The sequence below is a fragment of the Lynx rufus genome, unplaced genomic scaffold, assembly GCF_022079265.1.
Source record: "Lynx rufus isolate CCGP_SWC_20201006 ecotype Redwood Valley unplaced genomic scaffold, mLynRuf1.p SCAF_14, whole genome shotgun sequence".
NCBI lineage: Eukaryota > Metazoa > Chordata > Mammalia > Carnivora > Felidae > Lynx > Lynx rufus.
Genome location: NW_025814828.1, coordinates 64,133,486 through 64,156,363, shown reverse-complemented (window position 1 = coordinate 64,156,363; position 22,878 = coordinate 64,133,486). Strand labels below are relative to the sequence as shown.

Genomic DNA, 22,878 nt, shown 5'->3' with positions numbered 1-22,878 from the left:
ATAACCCAGCAATAGCACTGCTAGGAATTTACCCAAGGGATACAGGAGTGCTGTTGAATAGGGACACTTGTACCCCAATGTTTATGGTAGCACTTTCAACAATAGCCAAATTATGGAAAGAGCCTAAATGTCCATCAACCAAGGAATGGATAAAGAAGTTGTGGTTTATATATACGATGGAATACTACTTGACCATGAGAAAGAATGAAATCTGGCCTTTTGTGGCAACGTGGATGGAACTGGAGAGTGTTATGCTAAGTGAAATAAGTCATACAGAGAAAGACAGATACCATATGTTTTCACTCTTATGTGGATCCTGAAAAACTTAACAGAAGACCATGGGGGAGGGGAAAGGGAAAAAAGTTAGAGAGGGAGGGAGGCAAACCATAAGAGACTCTTAAAAACTGAGAATAAACTGAGGGTTGATGGGGAGTGGGAGAGAGGGGAGGGTGGGATATGGGCATTGAGGAGGGCACCTGTTGGGAGGAGCACTGGGTGTTGTATGGAAACAAATTTGACCGTAAATTTCATATTAAAAAAAAAAAGAAACGTTAATTCCACAGAATAAATGTAGTAAAACTGGAATAAAAATACTCACCATTCTCTTTTCTGGTAAGTAAATACAGCAAATGGCACACATAAGGGCACTGTTATAATATAAAATTTTAAAAAGAAATGACAATATATCTTGAACAGAGTGGCAACGCATCTTCCTCAAATGTCAATTTTATCCTGATTAAGTAAAAAGGCTGCAGAATTTTGCTGAACAATAGCTCTTAAAGCTTCCCTTTTTCATACTACATAGTAGTGGTAAAAACCAATAGCTTTAATTGGTATCTCATTACACTATTTTTAAGTTTCTTTTGGAATATAGAAACCCTGCAGACAATTTAAAAAGAGAAAAAGATCTTCTAGGGGCACCTGGGTGGCTCAGTCAGTTAAGCATCCAACTTCAGCTCAGGTCATGAGCTCATGGCTTGTGTGCTCGAGCCCAGCATCAGACTCTGTGCTGACAGCTCAGAGCCTGGAGCCTTCAGATTCTGTCTTCCACTCCCTCTGCCCCTCCCATGCTCATGCTCTGTCTCTCTCTCTTGCTCTCTCTCAAAAATAAATATTAAAAAATTTAAAAAAAGATCCTTCTACCTAACAAAAATTCATGCATTCCTTCCAGTAGTCCGTATTTAAGATACAAACTTAAACTTTTATCTTGTTTCCCACTTAAAAGCATTTTCTCATGTTGCTTTGTCTTCAAAATAATCATTTTCAATGATCTTAATATGGCAATGAGTGGATACTCCATAATTTAATTAACCATTTAGCTCTCAGTTTGGCAAAGAGCACACATTCAATAGATTTGTTACTTAAGTTACTGAATGACTGGTTCCTTTATAACATTTCATTTTGAGTGTCCATTTATTGAGGTTTTATTCTAGATTAGGGGTCAGCAAACTGCAGTTCATGTGGTTTTGTAAATGAAGTTTTAGCAAAACATAGCTACACACATTTCATTTATGAACTCTCTATAGCTGCTTTCCTGCTACAACAGCAGAGCTGAGTAGTTGTGACAGAGGTCTATGGCCCACAGAGCCTAAAATATTTACTATCCTGGCTCTTTACAGGAAAAGTTTGCCACTACCTGTTCTAGAAGAAAACATAGGAGAGTATCTATTTTTTTTAACGTTTCTTTTTGAAGGAGAGACAGAGCATGAGCGGGGGAGGGGCAGAGAGAGAGGGAGACACAGAATCTGAAGCAGGCTGCAGGCTCTGAGCCATCAGCACAGAGTCCGACGCGGGGCTCAAACTCACGGACAGCGAGATCATGACCTGAGCTGAAGTCAGATGCTTAACTAACTGAGCCATCCAGGTGCCCCTAGGAGAAAATCTTTAGGTCCAGAGGGCGGCGTTTTTTTTTTTTTTTTCTTTCAGAAAAGAAAATGATAGCCACAAAATAAAACATGAAAGAAAAAGCCTCCATAAATTGGAGATCATTCAATTTAGAACATCTGTTTATTGGGCAAGTAAATAATCTATCACAGGGACGAGTAAACAATAACCTGTGGGTCAAATCCAGCCCATCACTGGTCATTATAAATAAAGTTTTATTGGAACATTGCCACAGTCGTTTATGTATTGTCTATAGCTGCTTTCACACTACATCAGCAGAATGAGCAGTTGTGACAGAGACAGTATGGCCCTTAAACCTAAATATTTACTAGTTGGCACTTTAAGAAAAAATTTGCCAACACTTGCTGTAGAAAAAAAGTAGGGGTGCCTGGATGGCTTAGTTAGTTAGGTATCTGACTCTTGATTTCGGCTCAAGTTATGATCCCACAATTCATGGGATGGAGCCCCACATGGGGCTCGATGCTGATAGCGCAGAGCCTGCTTAGGACTTTCTCTCCCTCTCTCTGCCCCTCCCCTGCATGTGCACATGCTCTCTCTCAAAAATAAACATTTTTTTAAAAAAGTAAGTGATGTAATGGAATTAGAGAAGGCAACAAAAGCAAAGACTTTCTTTAAACAAATTTGTATTTTGGTAATCATGAATCTAAACTTTAAAATCTGAAGTACAACATTCCATATTGCCTGTCCTCTACTTAGAAATGGGTTCACATTCTGCACATACTTGTAAGAAGCATGAATTTAGATACAGGGTTTTTTCTTAAGGAAAGGACATACATTATGACCAAGTCTGATATAATCTACACAAAATACAGTAACATTGAGTAAAAAACTCACTACCTCATATCCCTAGGATATAAACCATTAGCAACACTATTTGTCATGCTGGGTATGAATGAGTGTCACACAATCACTTGCTCTGGGCTCCAACATTATAGGAACTCTGACATTGTTTTTCAATCACATCTAAAAAGGAAAAACTCATATACATCTAGGACATTACAATTGTCTTTCTGGCAAATAGTAAGCACTGCCTCTGAGTCACTAAAGAGTCAGGCTCCCACCAAATTATATGAAAATAACTTTCTGAAGTAATGCTTTTAAAAGTTAGGTTCCTTATTTCTTGATGTGGGTGATATTTACACAAATGTGTTCAGTTTATGAAAATTAATTGAGCTGATCAATTATGATACAGTCAATTTTCTCTACATATATACTTCAATAAATATTTTTAAGAGACAGAAAAAGGGTAAAGAAAAAGAAAAAAAGTAGGTCCCCCTCCCTCTTGCCAAGCTGATCAAGAAACTCATCAGCATCATGAAAACCATTCAAGTACAGGTATATGATCTGACAAACATTTATGAGTATCTTGTGTTCATTCATTCATTCATGAAACAAAAATTTATTGAGCAGTGACTAAAACAGACAAAAAGGCCGGCTCTTATGAAGTTTATATTCTATGTGCCATGAACAGTGTTACTAAATACTTGGGTTATAAAATGCTCAGTCTCTGCCTGGAAGAACTCAGTCTATTAAGCTATTACAAGAAAGGGGAAAGCATGCTTTAGTATTTCCCACTCTTAACAAAGTATGCTTAAACATAGAATTCATTTGTTTTGTATTTTGATTAGTTTAAGAACAAAAACCATATGAAGTTAAGAGAGATGTCAAAGGTAAAGGAGAGTCGATCACATACTACTTACCATTCATCCACTCCTGTGTACCACAGGACAAACAAAGGGATGAACATTAGTTACTCTTGTTATTCAAGGTACTTCTCTTTCATTCTTGCATAGAAAAAGACTTCCTTTGACACTTAGTCCACCCAACTTCAGTACCTCCAAATTACCTATACTCATCTGCTCACTACTAACCTCTTAGTGACTTCCAAAAGTTCGCTGAGGACTTACATGTCTGACTCAGTCTTCTACTATAACCCTAATCCCAACCGCATGTCAGAAGATTTTAATGTCTCTATCAACAAATCACCTTGTCCTTACAGCTTATTGACTTCTGAATTCCAATGACCTGATCACCATTTATAGAACTACTGTATATTAGATACCCTGATTGACCCTGCCTGCTTTCTTGCCAACTCAGAAATGTTTTACATTGTATCCAGCTGCTTAAGTACATTTCTGAGCTGGCATGAAAGCAAAGAACTGCAGTTCCCAAAAACAAAGTGAAAGAGAGAACACTGAATATTGAACAAGTTCTCACCCCAAGATTTCTGCCAAACCTTAAAAATCTTGAACTTACAGCTTTAATAGCTACAAAGGGAGGTAGGAGACGGGTAGGCAGGTGATAAAGCTTAGGACCCACCCAATGTGTGGAATATACAAGGGATCTATTAGAAAACTAGAAACCATCCAATGTGTGGAATATACAAAGGATCTATTAGAAAACTAGAAACCTCAGGGGACCTGGGTGGCTCAATCGGTTGAGCGTCTGACTTCAGCTTTGGTCATGATCTCGCCGTTCATGAGTTTGAGCCCCACATCGGGCTGTCTGCTGTCAGCATGGAGCCCACTTCAGATCCTCTGTCTCCCTCTCTCCCTGCCCCTTCCCTGCTCATTCATTCTCTCTCAAAAATAAACATTATAAAAAATTTTAAAAAGAAAGAAAACTATGAACCTCAAGAACCACACCCTAAGCACCCAGGTATGAAATAAAAACAAACCCCACTGTGCTGAAGAGGACGGCAAGTAAACTTGCCTGTCCTGGCCTTGGGGATGGGTGAAAGGAAAATAAAGCCATTCCAAAGAATATGTAACCACAAGCCAGTCATATATAGGTCTACAGTTTGAATTTACACTAGTGATATGACCCGGAAAACCTCAAGTGAATAATTTTAAGTGGTTCCAGCTTGTACTTCCCAGAAAAAACATATCTGATAAGGGACTTGTACCTAAAATACACAAAGAACACTTACAACCCAGTAATAAAAAGATACCCAATTTAAAAATGGGCAAAGGATCTGAATAGACATTTCTCTAAAAAAGATATATACATAGCCAATAAGCACATGAAAAGATGTTCAACATCACTAATCATTAGAGAAACACAAATCAAAACCACAACTAAATACCACTTTACATCCAGTAGGATGGCTGAAGTCAAAAAGTCAGACAAATTAAGTTGGTGAGGACATGATGAAATTGGTACCCTCATACACTGCTAGTAAATGGTCCAAACAGCTTGGTGATTCCTCAAAATTCTAAACATAGAATTAACATACAACACAGCAATTCCACTGCTAGGTATATATCCAACAGAATTGAAAGCAAGGACTTGAACAGTTACTTGTATGCCAATGGTGACTAGAACATTATTTATGGTAGCCAAAAGGGAAACAACCCAAGAGTCCATCAACTTGTGAACAAACAAAATGTGGTATATACACACAATGGAAAATTATTCAGTCATAAACGTGAATGAAAATCTGATACATGCTATAACCTGGATGAAACTTGAAGACATTATGCTAAGTGAAAGAAGCCAGACACAAAATGACAAAAATTGTATGATTCTACTTATATAAGGTGTATAGAATAAGCAAATTCATAGAGACAGAAAGTAGATTAGAGGTTACCAGGTGCTGGGGGAAGGAGGAATGGAGAGTTACTGTGTAACGAGTAGAGTTTCTGTTAGGGCAATGAAAACATTTTGGAAATAGATAGTAGTGATGCAATTAATGCCAATGAACTATACACTTAAAAATAGTTAAAGTGGTAAATTTTATGTTATGGAAAAAATATAACAGGTTAAAAAAATGAAGTATTGATATATGATACAACATGGATGAACCTTGAAAACATTATGCTAAGTAAAATATGCCAGTCATAAAAGACTACATATGATTCCATTTATATGAAATGTCCAGAATAGGCAAGTCTCTGAAGACAGAAAATAGATTAGAAATAGGCAAATCTACTCAGTGATGAAAAAGAATGAAATCTTGCCATTTGCAACAACATGGATGGAGTTAGAGAGTATTATGTTAAGTGAAATAAGTCAGTCAGAGAAAGGTATCATGATTTCACTCATGTGTAGAATTTGAGAAACACAACAGATAACAGAGGGGAAGGGAAGGAAAAATAAGATAAAAACAGAGAGGGATACAAACCATAAGAGACTCTTAAATACAGAGAACAAACTGAGGGTTGCTGGAGACATTGGGGTGGGGGGTATGGGCTAAATGGGTGATGGGCATTAAGGAGGGCACTTGTTGGGATGAGCACTGGGTGTTACATGTAAGTGATGAGTCACTGGGCTCTACTCCTGGAGCCAAGATTACACTGTATGTTAACTAACTTGGAATTAAATTAAAAAAAACAGGCAAATATTTAAAGTCAGAAAATAAATTAGGAGTTGTTTAGGAACCCCTAAATAGAAAGATGGGGGAATGATAGATAAAGGGTACAGGGTTTTGGGGGTAATGAAAATGTCCTAAAATTGACTATTCTCATGGTTGCACATATCTGTGAACATACTAAAAACCAGTGAATTGTATACCTTGAGGAGGTAGACTGTATGATATGTGAATTATATCTCAATAAAGCTGTTCTTAAAAAGTACCCAGAGAGAAAAGAAGAAATGACAGATTACAATTAAACAGACTCAACAACAAGAGAAAGAAAGAGCCAGTGGAATAATATTTTCAATGTCCTGAGAGAATTTAACTGTCACCCCAGAACAGGGCACTCTAAGACATTTTCAGACAACAACAGTTTACTATCCAAAGATTCTCACTGAAAGAATATTCTAAAGGAAATTGATCTCAGATTGAAGGTCTGAGATGCAAAAACAAATGGTAAGCAAAGATATTGGTAAATAAGTGGGCAAATCTAAACAAACATCAACTGTGAAGATAATAATGATGTCAACTTCATGTGCGTGTGGAGAAGGGTGGAGAAGAATGAGATAGAACTAAAACAAGACAATAGCATATAATCTGGAAAGGCTTTGATCAGAGGTAAAGCGTTCTTAGGACCTTGCCTCATTTAAGATGAGAGTAAAGATACTGGTTACCTTTAGACTCTATGAAAAATCATATTAGAAATTAAAACTGAGAAAAATTGAAATGTTTATCAATTCATTAGAAAAATAATATGCCCATTACATGCTAACATAAATAACATATTCTATGAAAAATAACTATATTTTCCAGAAGAAAAACAGTAGGAAGAGTGACATTGTTGTACATTTTTACAATAAATATGCATGTTAAAATAGATACAATAACACCTAAAAGAACACACACAGAATGTATAACTAACTTCCAAACAAGAATAGGGGGAAAACCACAATCAATCAAAAATAACAGAGAAAGAGGTGGGGGGAAAGGCAGAAAAAAGCCAATCATTTAGAAAGTTTCAAATAAGATCTTTGAATTTATTCCTAGTATATCAATAATCACTACACAGGTAAATAATTGTCTAGATTAAAGACAAAAATCATCAAACAGGATTTAAAAATAAAATCTAGTTACATACTATTCAAAAGAGGCATCTAAGACATGAGGACAAAAAAGAAAAAAGATTAAGTAAAACCCCAAAAGATGGAAATATACCAAGCAACTACCATCCAAAATAAAGCCAGAGTAGCAATGTCAGTCTCCTACAAAACAGACTAAAACAAAAAGCATTTCCAATGACAAAGAGTTACTCCATGTTTATTTATTTGGGGGGGTGGGCAGAGAAAGAGGGAGGGAGAGAATCCCAAGCAGGCTCTGCACTCAGAGCAGAGCATAACGGGCTCAATCTCATGACAGTGATAACACGATGTGAGCCATATCAAGAGTCGGACACTTAAGCAACTGAGCCACCCAGGCACCCCAAAGAGTTACTCCATGATAACAGGTTTGATTCATCAGAATGATAAGAAAGCTATAATTGGGCAAACACCTAATAACAGATTCAAAATAAATAAAGCAAAAACTGACAGAACTTTAAAGAAAAACTGACAAATCTTCCATCACAGTGGGAGATTTTCAACATACTTTACTCCATAATCGATAGACGGGCAGCAACAACAAATCCATAAGGAAAGAGAAAATGTCAATTCCAATAACCTTCATTCCCTCACTCTACTTCAACAACTCTCTCGCCACGGTCACTCTGAATCTTGTCATCACACTGAACCATCGACTCCTGAACCTTAAACTCCAATGCAACAATTTCCTATTATTCCAGCTTTTAACCCCACTACAGGTCTTGACAATCACCAAAGCATTCCAAACCTCTGCTGTGTATGTTCCCAGTCTCCCCTCTTCTGTCTTCACCTACTTCCCCTTTCTATCTAGACTCCCTGGTCCATCAGCTCAATCATGCTCTTGTATTCTAATCTGACCTATCCTTTGCATATTAGTAACATCACATATCCATGCTCTCTAACCCCATCTGGGCCTTCAAAACTTCTGTCTCTAATCATCTCCCATTCCCATTTCCATCAGAAGCTATTTCAAAATGTATACTGTCTCCTCAAACATAGTATTTTATCTTCCCCTCCTCACTGTTAGAAGACTTTGCCTCCTACTTAGAGTGAAAACTTGAAAAAAATTACCACTGGGCAGGAACTCCCTCAACTGTGTCCCTTACTAACCCACACATGTATTAGCATCAACACCCATCCTTTTTCCTTATTGTCAGGAGAGGTATCTTGCTTCCTACAGAAAACAAATTCCTATAATTTTAACTCTGATCCCTAGTCTTATTTTGATGCCTTTCCTCTATACCACCACAGAACCCTGTGGATACTCTCATAGGATTTATCACCTTGTATTTATCTTTTCCCCTACTACCTTTAAAGATCTTCCAGGCTAAGTCTCTTACTAGGTAGCTTACCTCAGCAAAGTTATTTAGCTTTTCCATGCCTCAGTTGTCTCTTCTCTAAAAAGGGAATGATACAATTTTGCCGTAAATCCTGGCTCTAGTCATGTGACCCTGGGTAATTATTTGACTTCTTTCTGCCTCAAGACTCCTCATCTCTAAAATAGAAAAACAAAGGGGCGCCTGGGTGGTTCAATTGGTTAAACGTCCAATTTTGGCTCAGGTCATGATCTCACGGTTTGTGGGTTCGAGCCTGCGTCAGGCTCTGTGCTGACAGCTCACAGCCTGGGGCCTACTTTGGATTCCGTGTCTCCCTCTCTCTCTGCCCTGCCCCTGCTCACACTCTGTCTCTCTCTCATTCTCTCTCTCTCAAAAAATAAAATAAAACGGGGGCACCCGGGTGGCTCAGTCTGTTAAGCGTCCAACTTCGGCTCAGGTCATGATCTCGTGGTTCGTGAGTTCCAGCCCCATGTCGGGCTCTATGGTGACAGCTCAGAGCCTGGAGCCTACTTCAGAATCTGTGTCTCCCTCTCTCTCTGCCCCTCCCCCACTCGTGCTCTGTCTCTCAAAAATAAATAAACATTAAAAAATTAATGGCACAAAAACAGACACTCAGATCAATGGAACAGAATAAATAAGCCAGAAATAGACCCACAAACATATGGCCAACTAATCTTTGACAAAGTACGAAAGAATATCCAATGGAATAAAGACACTCTCTTCAGCAAATGGTGCTGGGAAAACTGAACAGTGACATGCAGAAAAATGAACCTGGACCACTTTCTTACACCATACACAAAAATAAACTCAAAATGGATGAAAGACCTAAATGTAAGACAGGAAGCCATCAAAATCCTTGAGGAGAAAGCAGGGAAAAACCTCTTTGACATTGGCTGCAGCAACTTCTTACTCAACACATCTCCAGAGGCAAGGGAAACAAAAGCAAAAATGAACTATTGGGACCTCATCAAGATAAAAAGCTTCTGCACAGGGAAGGAAACAATTAGCAAAACTAAATGGCAACCGACAGAATAGGAGAAGATAGATGCAAACAAGATATCAGATAAAGGGTTAGCATTCAAAATCTATAAAGAACTTATCAAATTCAACACCCAAAAACAAATAATTCAGTGAAGAAATGGGCAAAAGACATGAATAGACACTTCTCCAAAGAAGACATCTAGATGGCCAACTGACACATGAAAAAAATGCTCAGCATCACTCATCATCAGGCAAATACAAATCAAAACCACAATGAGATACCACCTTACACCTGTCAGAATGGCTAACGTTAACAACTCAGGCAACAGATGTGACGAGGATGTGGAGAAAGAAGAACACTTTTGCACTGCTGGTGGGAATGCAAACTGGTGCAGCCACTCTGGAAAACAGTATGGCAGTTCCTCAAAAATTAAAAATAGAACCACCCTACGACCCAGCAATTACACTACTAGGTATTTATCTAAGGGATACAGGTATGCTGTTTTGAAGGGGCACATGCACCTCTATATTTATAGCAGCACTATCCATAGCCATTGATGGATGAATGAATAAAGAGGATGTGATATGTATGTATACATACACAATGGAGTATTACTCAGCAATCAAAAAGAATGAAATTTTGCTACTTCCAACTATGTGGATGGAACTAGAGAGTATTATGCTAAGCGAAATCAGTCAAAGAAAGACAAAAATCATGACTTCACTCATATGAGGACTTTAAGATACAAAACAGATGAACATAGGGGAAGGGAAGCAAAAATAATATAAAAACAGGGAGGGGGTGAGGCACCTGGGTGGCTCAGTCAGTTGAGCATCCACTTTGGCTCAGTCATGATCTCACAGTTTGTGAGTTCGAGGCCTGCGTCGGGCTCTATGCTGTCAGCTCAGAGCCTGGAGCCTGCTTCGGATTCTGTGATTCCCTCTCTCTCTTCTCCTCCCCCACTCACGCTCTGTCCCTCTCTCTCTCTCAAAAAATGAATAAACGTTAAAAAAAATTAAAAAAAAAACAGGGAGGGGGACAAAACATAAGAGACTCTTAAATATGGAGAACAGAGGGTTACTGGAGGGGTTGTGGGAAGGGGGATGGGCTAAATGGGTAAGGAGTATTAAGGAACCGACTCCTGAAATCATTGTCGCACTATATGCTAACTTGGATGTAAATTAAAAAAATAAATTAAATTTAAAAAATTAAAGCATTAAAAATTTTTAAAGAAAATAATAAAATAAGGATAAAAGCCTATATCTTTTAAGGTTGTCAAGAGACTTAAATGGGTTAAAACCACATTTTATCTGGTGTATATTTTATACTTACACACATTTTAGTTTGGCCCAGCTAACTTTCTAGTGTTCACTAGTCACATGAGGTTAATGGCTACTATACTGGACAGCACAAGTACAGAAAATAGTAGGTGCTCAATAAACATTTTTTAAAAGTAAGCTCTGTGTCTAACATGGGGCTTGAACTCATGACCCAAGATCAAGTCACATGTTTCACTGACTGAGCCAGCCAGATGCCCCTCAATATTTTTTTAAAGGAATATTGATGTAAAAAATATTGAATTTTAAAGGAATATTTCAGAACCCCAGGACTAGAAAAAATACTTTACATAACCCAATATTTTTTTTTACATTTTAAATCTCTGAAAATAGGACTAATCTTATAATTGATGCCATATGACAGTTTTAATGACAGCACTTTTTAGTAGTGGTTCATAAGATAATGATGTCTCTTACAATTGATGGCATCTTAGAGTTGATAAAATAACTGTATATAAAGCACCGAATGCCTAGCATATAAGCCTCACATATATTATTATGTCTTACTGTTACTTGTATTTTCAATTCTAAATTCAATGTCTGGCATCGTATGCAGTTAATAAATGTTCATTAAGTGAATTTCTACAGGATGCCTTGTGCTCTCAAACTTTGTACATCTAAATCCAAAGATATTATATGCCTTCCAAAACTACCTCCTTCCCTTTCATGTTCAAAGGTACCATCATTCTGAGCCATGCTGAGAAATGGCTCAGATCTTGATCTCCTGATCCTTTCCTTAATCCAGTTTAGGTACCAGATCCTGTCAATTCTTCCTTTATAATTTCCACCAAAACCTGTCCTTTCACTTTTTCATCCCCACTGCCACCTCCTTAGTTTAGGACAGTGGTTCTCAAACCTTTTGGTCTCAAGACTCTTTACGTTCTTAAAATTTAGAGGATCCCAAAGAGCTTTTGTTTATCTGGTTTATATCTATAGATACCCACCATATTAGAAATTAAAACTGACAAATTTAAAAATGGTTATTAATCCATTAAAAAATAATAAACCCATTACATGCTAACATAAATTACTTATTTTATGAAAAACTACTAATTCTCCAAAAAAAAATGACTAGAGTGACATTAATGTTTCAGACTTAATAGAATATGGCTGGATTCTCTGCTTCAGCACTAAACCTGGTTTGTTTTCACTGAAGTAAATGAAGAAAATCCAGCCTCACAGACATGTAGTTGAAAAAGAAAGGAATATTTTAATAGCCTTTTCATAAAACGGTGTATATTAGTCTTGATAAGTGGTAGTCTCTTAAGGGTTAGCTGCAATGTGGAATCTGAAACCTTATCAATGAACTCTTTGTACTGTTCTATTAAAATTCATTGGTGTGGGGCGCCTGGGTGGCGCAGTCGGTTAAGCGTCCGACTTCAGCCAGGTCACGACCTCGCGGTCCGTGAGTTCGAGCCCCGCGTCGGGCTCTGGGCTGATGGCTCAGAGCCTGGAGCCTGTTTCCGATTCTGTGTCTCCCTCTCTCTCTGCCCCTCCCCCGTTCATGCTCTGTCTCTCTCTGTCCCAAAAATAAATAAACGTTGAAAAAAAAAATTAAAAAAAAAAATTCATTGGTGTATAAAATTAAAGTCTATTGAAAAAACATTAAAGAAATAGTCTTTTGAAAAAGTATTATGTAAATAAATAAAATTCATTGATATATCTTGCATTTTGAATGGATCTTTTACCCATGTATAATTTTATAACATCATACTTAGTCATCTGGAAAAGACTGGTTATTGAGTTATACCAAGCTTCCAAATATTGACACATTTCATTACAATTCACATTTATTATTACTGTTACCAATCTCATCAGAAAAGTTTAAGTATTGGGAAGCTGTCAAGTTCACAGTGGTAGATACAAATTTTCCCAACTCATAATTTTCACTTGAAAGCTCAAATCAGTGGGAACAAATACTTCAAGTTGTTTCCTTTGAAATGACAGGCTGGCTTTTCATTTTTGAGAAAACATCTGCCAAATACCCACATCTGAATAACCATAGTTTAAACGTCAGTCATTCAAGTAAAAATGGTATTCCATGAAGAAAGCAGCTAGTTTAGCTCACAACTCAATCACATAAGTGCTATTCCTCAGGACAACAATTATACTTTAGTACACAGAAGGGATTTATTTGTACTTCCTATTTCATCACACAGAATATTAAAAACATGTCTCAAAGGTTGAAATTTAGTAAAATTAATGCATTATTTTTTACTGCTTCATTTGAGACATTAAGAGAAACTAGCATTTTTGTTTTTTACTACAGTGAAGAACAAAATGACCATTAATACAGTTTGGCCCCACTGCCCTGATTCTGGCTAAGGCACCAGTGAGAGAGTGAGAGAGAAAGAGAGACAGAGCACAAACTGGGGAGGGGCAGAAAGAGAGAGAGACACAGAATCGAAGCAGGTTCCAGGCTCCAAGCTGTAAGCACGAGCCCAACGCGGGGCTCGAACTCACAAACCATGAGATCATGACCTGAGCTGAACTCAGACGCTTAACCAACTGAGCCACCCAGTTGCCCCTCAGGCACCAGTTATATTCACCATTACTTTATAGCACCATCAGTGCAAATGCCAACACAATGAAAATAGCAGATAATATCTTGACATTGCTATGAAAATAATTTCGACTTCTCAGAACTCCTGAATCAGGGAGACTCAAGGGGCCCACAAATCATATTTGAGAATTTCTAGTCTAGGACTTCATCACTTTATACCTGGATTATCATATTAGTCTCCTAACTATTCTTCCCAACACTAGCCTCTCTCCTTATTCATATTGTTTGGCATACTAAACACAACTTCCAACAATTCTGCTTTCAACATGTTCTTCCCAAAAATTATCACTGATTTCCCCATTGGATAGAGGATAAAGTTCAAATTCTTTAGCATCACCTTAAGACCTCTACAATCTTTCCTCATCCAACTTTTTCAGCCCTACCCTCCACCACTGCCTGACACAACTGTAGTTAAGTCAGACTGATCTATTGAAGTTCTCTGGGAACAAAATTTACACAGCTAACAACTTTGCTTGAAATGTTCCTGTCATATGAAATAATATTTCCTTTTATCAAATCTCACATCCTATTCAACCTTCAAGGACTAGCTTGACACCCACATACTTTATTTATGATGCTTTTTCTAATCACTCTGGTTTACAGTGCTCTCTTCCTTCCTGGAAAAGTCACAGCAATTATTATCCCCACATTGTCATATACTATCTTTGATAATTTAACTCTTAAGGTATTATTTAACTTTATGTACTTTCCTTAATCCCCCAACTGGATTTTAAATACCTGGAATACAGAAACTCTCTGCTAAACTTTTAATCTTCTACAGTGCCTAGTACAATGCAACAAATACAGTGAAAATATCAATTTTTAAAAGTAAAATCAATGAATGAATTTCCTTTCCAAAGCCAAGAGGAATTTGGTTAAATGAATGATTCACACGGTCTACGAACTACTGATGGCCCTTGAAAGTCTTCCAGGTGGACAGTAGATTGATTTCTTAGAGTTACTAATGTTTTCAAGGGGAATAATTATGCTATTTCATCAAAATCAGTCCACTAGCATCTCATCAAAAGCAATCCTCTCCTCATTAATTCTGATGAGGTTTTTGCAGTGGTAATACAAGAAAATGTAGAATAAGTGACCCACAGGACTCTGTTAAAGTGGTTTTAAAGGGAAAAGATTACAATCACTGCCCTAAATTAGCAGAGACTCCAATATGGAGTCGATTCTATCTGTAACATTTTATTTCCTTAAAAGAAAATATAAAGCAAATATGGTAAAAACTTTGTTAATATGAAAGACAGGTGCAAGAGTGTTATGCTTTATACTTTTCTATATGTTTAACATTTTATTTTTAATTTTTTTAATGTTTATTTTTAATTTTTTTGATGTTTATTTTTGAGAGAGATAGCACAAGCAGGGGAGGGGCAGAGAGGGAGACACAGAATCCTAAGCAGGCTCCAGGCTCTGAGCTGTCAGCCCAGAGCCCGACGCAGGGCTCTAACTCACATGTTGTGAGATCATGACCTGAGCCGAGGGAAACACTCAACCAACTGAGACACCCAGGAGCCCCTTTTTTAAAAATGTTTATTACTTATTTTTTGAGAGAGAGAGAGAGAAAGAGACAGAGCATGAGCTGGGGAGGGGCAGAGAGAGAGGGAGACACAGAATCCAAAGTAGGCTCTGGCTCTGAGCTGTCAGCACAGAGTCCAACATGGGACTCAAACTCACGAACCATGAGATCATGACCTGAGCCAAAGTCAGAGGCTTAACCAACTGAGCGACCCAGGTGCCGCTGACTATTTTAAAATAAGGAAAAACAGGGGCAACTAAGTGCCTCAGTCGGTTAAGCCTCCAACTTCAGCTCAGGTCATGATCTCACGGTTCATGAGTTCAAGCCCCGCATCAAGCTCTCTGCTGGCTATCTGCTGTTGGCATAGACCCGGCTTTGGATCCTCTGTCCTTCTATCTCTCTGCCCTTCCCTGCTCGCGTTCTCTCTTTCTCTCTCTCTCTCAATAAATAAATAAACAAACAAACAAACTTAAAAAACTTAAAAAAAATATTTAAAATAAGGAAAAACAGGGCACTGGGGTGGCTCAGCCGGTTGAGCATCCAACTCTCAGTTTTGGCTCAGGTCATGATCTCATGGGTTCATGAGTTTGAGCCCTGTGTCTGACAGCGCAGAGCCTGCTTGGGATTTCTCTCTCTCTTCCCTTCCCCAGCTCATGCGCGTGCGTGCTCTGCCTCACTCTCTCAATAAATAAACATTTAAAAATAAATAAAAATAAGGAAAAACTCATTGTGTGGCACTTTGACGCACACATCATGTGTCAATATACAAGAGCGTACCATTTGATTGATTCATAATGTCTAATTTTTACTTACCAGTGCATCATCTTCCAATGAGGCAAAAAAGAAGCCATAGAGTAAGTTAATTTGCTCCTTGTGATCAATGAAGTCAAACATAGCAACCAGCCAACGATAAAAAAGTACCTATCAAGAGACAAAATGCTTATCTTTAGAGAAATATAACTGGCACAGGAGAGAGCTTAATTGCCCACTCAGGGCTATTTTAGAAGCCTCTAGCACAAAGTAGGATAATAGATTTTATATCTCAGTAAAAAATTTCTGCTTGAGCAGAGTCCCTGCATCAAGTTATATTGTTCCAAAACCACAAGCTTTCCACAAAAAGCCACTGCCATTACTCCATAAGTGGCTCTTCCTTGCCAGCCCTTAAGTGGTTCTGAAGGACTTATCATCAAAGTGTTTAAAAAGATTACCTTGGTGCTACCAGAACACTTGCCAACACAAAGCCAGGAGACTGCCTTAACCACAGAATCTTCTGATATTAGAGTTGTTGGAATCATGCACTTCAATATCCGAGTGTTTACAACATTTCCTGGAAAGCAGACAAAACTGCAAATTAAACTACATTTTAGAATCTTGTTTATTACTTTACTATTATTCACTTAGTCCAAAAAAATCTCACTGTATACTGAAGGCAATAAACAGTGAGTAATATTTGATAGATCTCTTATCATCATTTCAAAACATAGTTTCAAAAAAAATGTACCTTTAACTTCTAATATAAACTATAAAGCAAATTCTTTGACTCTGTATTTCTATTTAAAAAGGGAGGATGAGTACAGGGTTTCTCTTTGGGGTGATGAAAATGTGTGGGAATTAGAGAGTGGTGATGATTGTACAACTCTGTGAATATGCTAAAAAAAATCCTGAACTGCATACTTGAAGAGTGAATTCTATGGAATGTGAATTATACTTCAAAAAAAGCCTTACAAATTTCAAAGATTATTTTTTATTTAGTTATTATTTTTTAATGGCACAATAGATTCTTATTTAAAGCTACAGACAGACATCTTGCATGAGCTGCTTCATTTAAGAATAAATATATTTGTATTCTCCATCCCTCCCAAAAAGTGGGGAGGACAGCAGAATGAAACAGCTATTCTTGGAATTAGCTGGCTGTAATATCATTCTATACTGGTCCAATCTTTCCATCATACTCTCTGGCTTCCATGGTATTCTCCCATCTGGTAATAGAAGTGATGCTGCAAATAGCTTTGTATACACCCTATATCAATTTCTGCTTATGAAGGTTTCAAGAATTAAATGCATATCTCATCAATTTTTTTGGTACGTAAACATTGTTTCATTTGCATTATAATGTGGTAATCACACCAGTCACTGAAAAAACAACTATTCTCAACTTCTCATGCAAATAGAATTTTCAAAAGCATCTTGGATCCATGTCTTTAACCACTGTTTCACATGCATTACAGTGTGCTGATCACATCCATTCACTATAATAACACAGTTCTCACTTCTGCAATTAGCATTCTTAGAAATTATCTTATACAGTTTGTTTTAGATGTATTCTAGAATGATGATCACATCCATTTATGGAAATAACACTGATCTTAACTTGGCCCGTAGGTAACATCCTCAGAAATATCTTACACACATCTTTTTTTTTTCCCTGAGGGTGAAGACCTCTATTTATTTTTTAAATAAAAATTACATATATTTAAGATGCATAGCATGATGATATCATACGCATATACATAGTGAAATGATTACTACAGCCAAGATAATTTACAATTATCTCCTCACATTGTTAACATTTGTGTGTGTGTGGTGAGAGCACCTGAAATCTACTCTCTGACCAAATTTCTCATATTCAATACAATATTATTAACTATTGGGGCACCTGGGTGGCTCAGTCAGTTGAGCATCTGACTTTGGCTCAGGTCCTGATCTCACTGTTTGCGAGTTCAAGCCCCACATTGGGCTCTGTGATGACAGCTCAGAGCCTAGAGCCTGCTTCAGATTCTGTGTGTGTCTCTCTCTCAGTCTCTCCCCCACTCACACTCTGTCTCTCTCTCTCTCTCAAAAATAAATAAACATTAAAAACAATATTAACTATAATCATCATGCTATACATTAGTCTCTAAATTTATTCATTCTACATATACCTCAATTTCTACTCCATCATTCTGTGGAGAAGGAAGGAAGCAGTGATGGCAGGTGATGAATCACAAGAATAAAAATCTCTCTATTCCACTATGGTTCCTTGTTTTCATTTCTCTTTTCTCCCTTACTCCCATCCCCAACTATTCTAAAGTTTAAAACAGTCTGACCACTAACACTTCACACATGTACCAAATTCAAAGGGTGAATTCAATAGACTTAATACTTACTTCCCAGCAACTTTTTAATTTCTAAAGTGTCTGAAGTCCTTTTTTCAAAACTTTATTAACTTTGAGAGAGAGACAGAGAGAGAGAGAGAGAGCGCGCAAACAGGGGAGAGGCAGAGAGGGAGAGACGGAATCCCAAGGAGGCTCTACACTATCAGCACAGAGCCCAACACAGGCTCAATCTCATGAACCATGAGGTCATGACCTGAGCCAAAATCCAGAGTCAGAAGCTTAACTGACTGCACCCCAAAGTCCTTTTGTACTTAACTATGAAATTTGTAGCACACCTGCCCCTGAATATGCATTTCAACTTAGCAAAAGAGCTATATGTAAAGATATAGTAGTGATGGAGGGTATCACAGAAATAACGAAAAGGAGAAAAACAATTAAGGAGGCCACATATGACATCTCCAATTCCAGCTTAACAGAAAAATGAAGTTAGAATAGAAAGAAAGAGATTATTTTTAAAATTGCCATATACTAGTTTCCAAGGCTGAGGCATGCATTTGCCACAAGACCTGACAAACATCATGAAAACCTTCTAACCATTACTTTCTAAGATATCAAAAAAAGAAATTCCAAAATAGAAAATACTTGTATATTCCATACATGTTTTAAGGGGAGAAGAAATAGAATTGACAATAGACACTGATTAGTTAAACATGGATTCCTGGAGGGGCGTCTGGGTGGCCCAATCGGTTGTGTCCAACTTTGGCTCAAGTCATGATCTCCTGGTTCATAAGCATCAGGCTCTGTGCTGACAACTCAGAGTCTGGAGCCTACTTCAGATTCTGTGTCTCCCTCTCTCTCTGCCCCTCCCCCACTTGTGCTCACTCTGTCTCTCAAAAATAAATAAAACATTTAAAAAATTAAACATGGATTCCTGGAAAGATATTAGAACCAAAAAATTTAGGGGCACCTGGGTGGCTCAGTCGATGAAGCATCCAACTTCAGCTCAGGTCATGATCTCGCAGTTCATGAGTTCGAGCCCCAAGTTGGGCTCTGTTCTGACAGCTCAGAGCCTGGAGCCTACTTTGAGTTCTGTGTCTCCCTCTCTCTCTGCCCCTCCCCCACTCTCATTCTGTCTCTCTCTGTGTCTCAAAAATAAATAAAACGTTAAAAAATAAAAGAACCAAAAAATCTGAAACCGCTTAAAAGAAGAGCCAATTTTATCAGGTCAAATTTCACTTTGTGGTTAAACACAGAGAATTAATCAAGTAAAGGTAGAGAAAATACCTGGGAGTCATATTTTGGTTTCAGCTAGTAATGTGTTGTTGCTTTAAAACATACACCCCTGAAAACATGATGCTAGGGTATACACAAAGGAACCCAATATGCAAGGGCCAGGAAATAACATATAAAGCAACCAGTTTTGACAGATGTCTTAACAGTTCAAAAAAAAAAAAAAAGTAGAAAGCCCAATAGCAGTGTGGTACAGTATAAACACTAGAAGGGGACTTAGAAGATCGAAGTTCCCCAGTTCTAACTCTGACATTAAGCAAGTCTCTTTAACCACTCTGAGTCTCAGTTTCCTCACCTTTAAAATGAGGATGTTCAAGGCCTTAAATACCTTCCGAGTCTGAATTTGGATGAGAGTAGGTTAAAAGGTTCTTGTCAAGTAAAAAAGAATACGGGTCAGGTGTTATTTCTTTCTAAGAACCTCTCCCCCTCCATTCAAAATGCACTTAGAGGAGGAAAGAAATCATTTCCACAAAAACAAAAGCATATTGTCTGTTAGATCATAGACACTATAAAGGAACCAGTATCAACAGGGACTTGTCATAGGCAAGTAAACCTAAAAGCAATGAAACAGATCAAGTGATCTCTTAAGCTGCCTTCTAGCAGCATTATTTAAAGTATTATCTATGCATGGGGCGCCTGGGTGGCGCAGTCGGTTAAGCGTCCGACTTCAGCCAGGTCACGATCTCGCGGTCCGTGAGTTCGAGCCCCGCGTCGGGCTCTGGGCTGATGGCTCAGAGCCTGGAGCCTGTTTCCGATTCTGTGTCTCCCTCTCTCTCTGCCCCTCCCCCGTTCATGCTCTTTCTCTGTCCCAAAAATAAATAAACGTTGAAAAAAAAAATTTTTAAATAAAATAAAGTATTATCTATGCTTAAGAGAAATACTAAAAATGACTCCCATATATTTGGAGATAAGAGTTTATACATTCTATTTGTAAAGTCATGTGATAACTAACCATTCTCAACATATGCACACAGAAACTTTTGGTTCATAAGGTAGCTTGAACACAAGAAAGGTCCATTTTATAATCTTACCAGATTGGCTTTATGAAGAGAATAGTACAAATAAGGAACTACAGCTGATACCAATAAACAATCTAATTCAAAGTCTGGAAGGCAAAACTAACTGCAAACTGATGACAAATGTATCCCCTTGACATACCAAATTTGCCACTAAGTGCCACATTTAGTAGAATGTCAATTCCTTCTGGAGCTAAACCACTCTTCCAAGCCACATTTTCCACAGTTTTCAAGTGTTTTTCCAAGGTTTTATCTCTACTCCGTGAAGTTTCAACAGGACCTGGAAAAAGGAACAATATTAAATAGTGGGACCTTTAAAATTCTTTCAGTCTTCAACCTCAACAGTTGCAACTTGGGATACTATAAAGAAATAGCTTTATGTTAAAAATGTCTTCCCCAAAATGTTTCAAAGCCTTTAAAATTCTACAATATTTAACAGCAATGGAGCAATAGCACCTTCAGTGAGGAAAACTGAATCATGCTCTGGCATCTCTGATCTAAAGTAACTAAAAGCACTAAACTTAGACTATAAGCTGATCCAATACTAGAGCAGTAGTTCCCAAACTCTGCTGCAAATTGTAATCACCTAAGGAGACTTTTAGAAATCCTGATGCCCAGACTGCATTCCACACCAATAAAATCAGAATGTCTAAGACTGGAAGCCAGGCATCAATGTTTTTTTAAAGATTCTCAGATAATCCCAATGTGCAGCAGTTAGGAAACCACACTGCCAAGAGTTTGTTTTGTTGTTGTATCCCTAGTACCCAACATACTGACATTAGTAACTGCTCAATAAATGCCTATTAAATAAAAAAAAGCATGAATGAACAAAAATATGCTTTCCTTTAAAAACCCATAAGGGAGCACCTGGGTGGCTCAGTGGGTTGAGCATCCCACTCTTGGTTTTGGCTCAGGTCGTGATGTCCCAGTTCATGAGTTTCAGCCTCACAATGGGCTCTGTGCCGATGGTGCTGGGCCTGCTTGGGACTCTCTCTCTCCCCCCCCCCTCTCTGCCCCTCCCCTGCTCATGCTTTCTCTCTCTCTCTCAAAATAAATAAAGTTAAAAAAATATTTAAAAAATTAAAATCCATAAGTAAAAGGTGTAGGATATTTTTTTACAGAAATAGAACTTTCATAAGAAAAATTATCTGTCTTACCTTTCTCAAAGTATCTCACTGCTCTTTTCAGAGCATCTTCTGCTTCATCATCAGCATGTCCATAATCTTTCACTGGATCGTTTTGTCCATGTTTTAAGCTGCACTTTGAGTCATTTAGGTCCTCTTCTTTCAAGGCCAAGAGATTAGTCTTATAACTATCACTATCTTGTGAAGTCCTCTTTTGTGCCTTAGAGTCCTTAACTCTCTTTTGAGGTGACATTATTGCACATGTTCTATACAGAAACAAGTGTGAAGTTACCATTAAACAGGCAAAGCATCCCTTTTTACTCCACAAAGACAGGAACCATATCTGCCTGGTATTCCCAAACATTCAGTATACGATAACTATCACACAAGCAGCATACACATAAAATACCTGACAACAATCCTGGCAACAAAGTCTATAGGTTAACTTGCACAGAAAGCCCTTGACCTAAATAGGAATAGGGAGAAACAACTCTCCAAGGTAACATTTACCAGTTGAACTTGACTTATTGTGGAAAAAGAGTACAAGCAACATAGCAAGCTCTCTTAAAATGGCTCTATCACACAATAAGTCCAAAACTATTCCATCTCATACATTCAATCTCACTTTCTCCCCTCACTCCTATATTTCTCCACCCTCCTTGATTTTGCTTTTAATCTTTTATGCTCGCCACTTTGTGAGTGCTAAATTAAAACTGCACAGTTCAAAAATCAAACTGGTGACCAAACTAAGGATTCTCACAACAGAATTATTCCCCATGAACTCATTTATTCCATAAATAATTGTTGATCAACTATATGCAAAGCACAGTTCTAGTTACCAGGGATAAGATAACAAAACAGTCAAGGTCTCTACCCTAATGAAACTTATGGGGGTAGCGTGGGGAGGAGTGTGAAAGAGGGGAGTGATACCAACTGATTTGTTGTAAGACCGTTTCAGCTGCAGTGTGGAGAAAAGAATGTTAGGGGATCAAGGAGTGAAAACAGACCAATTTTTAAAAGTCTTGCAGAAGTCCAGAAGACATATAACTGTAGTCTGAACTAGGCCTAAAACAGCGGTGGAAGAGGTAGAAAATGACTGATATGCTTTGGAGATGGACTGGGCAAGGCTGTGATAAAAGAACTGGATGTAGGGAAAGAAAGGCTAAGAGAGGAACCCAGAATGCCTTTTAAGTTTTGACCTCAAATAGGAA

The 22,878-nt window shown here is 37.9% G+C and overlaps 1 protein-coding gene across 1 annotated transcript in view; it reads right to left on the bottom strand.

The window, feature by feature from the left end:
• The window catches only part of CENPI (centromere protein I), a 76,874-nt gene extending 54,954 nt beyond the window's left edge, over nucleotides 1-21,920 (bottom strand). Inside the window, exons 1-5 of the mRNA XM_047076298.1 lie at nucleotides 21,701-21,920; nucleotides 20,686-20,823; nucleotides 16,351-16,469; nucleotides 15,956-16,063; nucleotides 599-647 (exon numbers count right to left, since the gene is read on the bottom strand). Coding sequence (XP_046932254.1) covers nucleotides 599-647; nucleotides 15,956-16,063; nucleotides 16,351-16,469; nucleotides 20,686-20,823; nucleotides 21,701-21,920 — 634 coding nt within the window. The remainder of the gene's footprint in view (nucleotides 1-598; nucleotides 648-15,955; nucleotides 16,064-16,350; nucleotides 16,470-20,685; nucleotides 20,824-21,700) is intronic.
• Nucleotides 21,921-22,878: the final 958 nt, after the last annotated feature.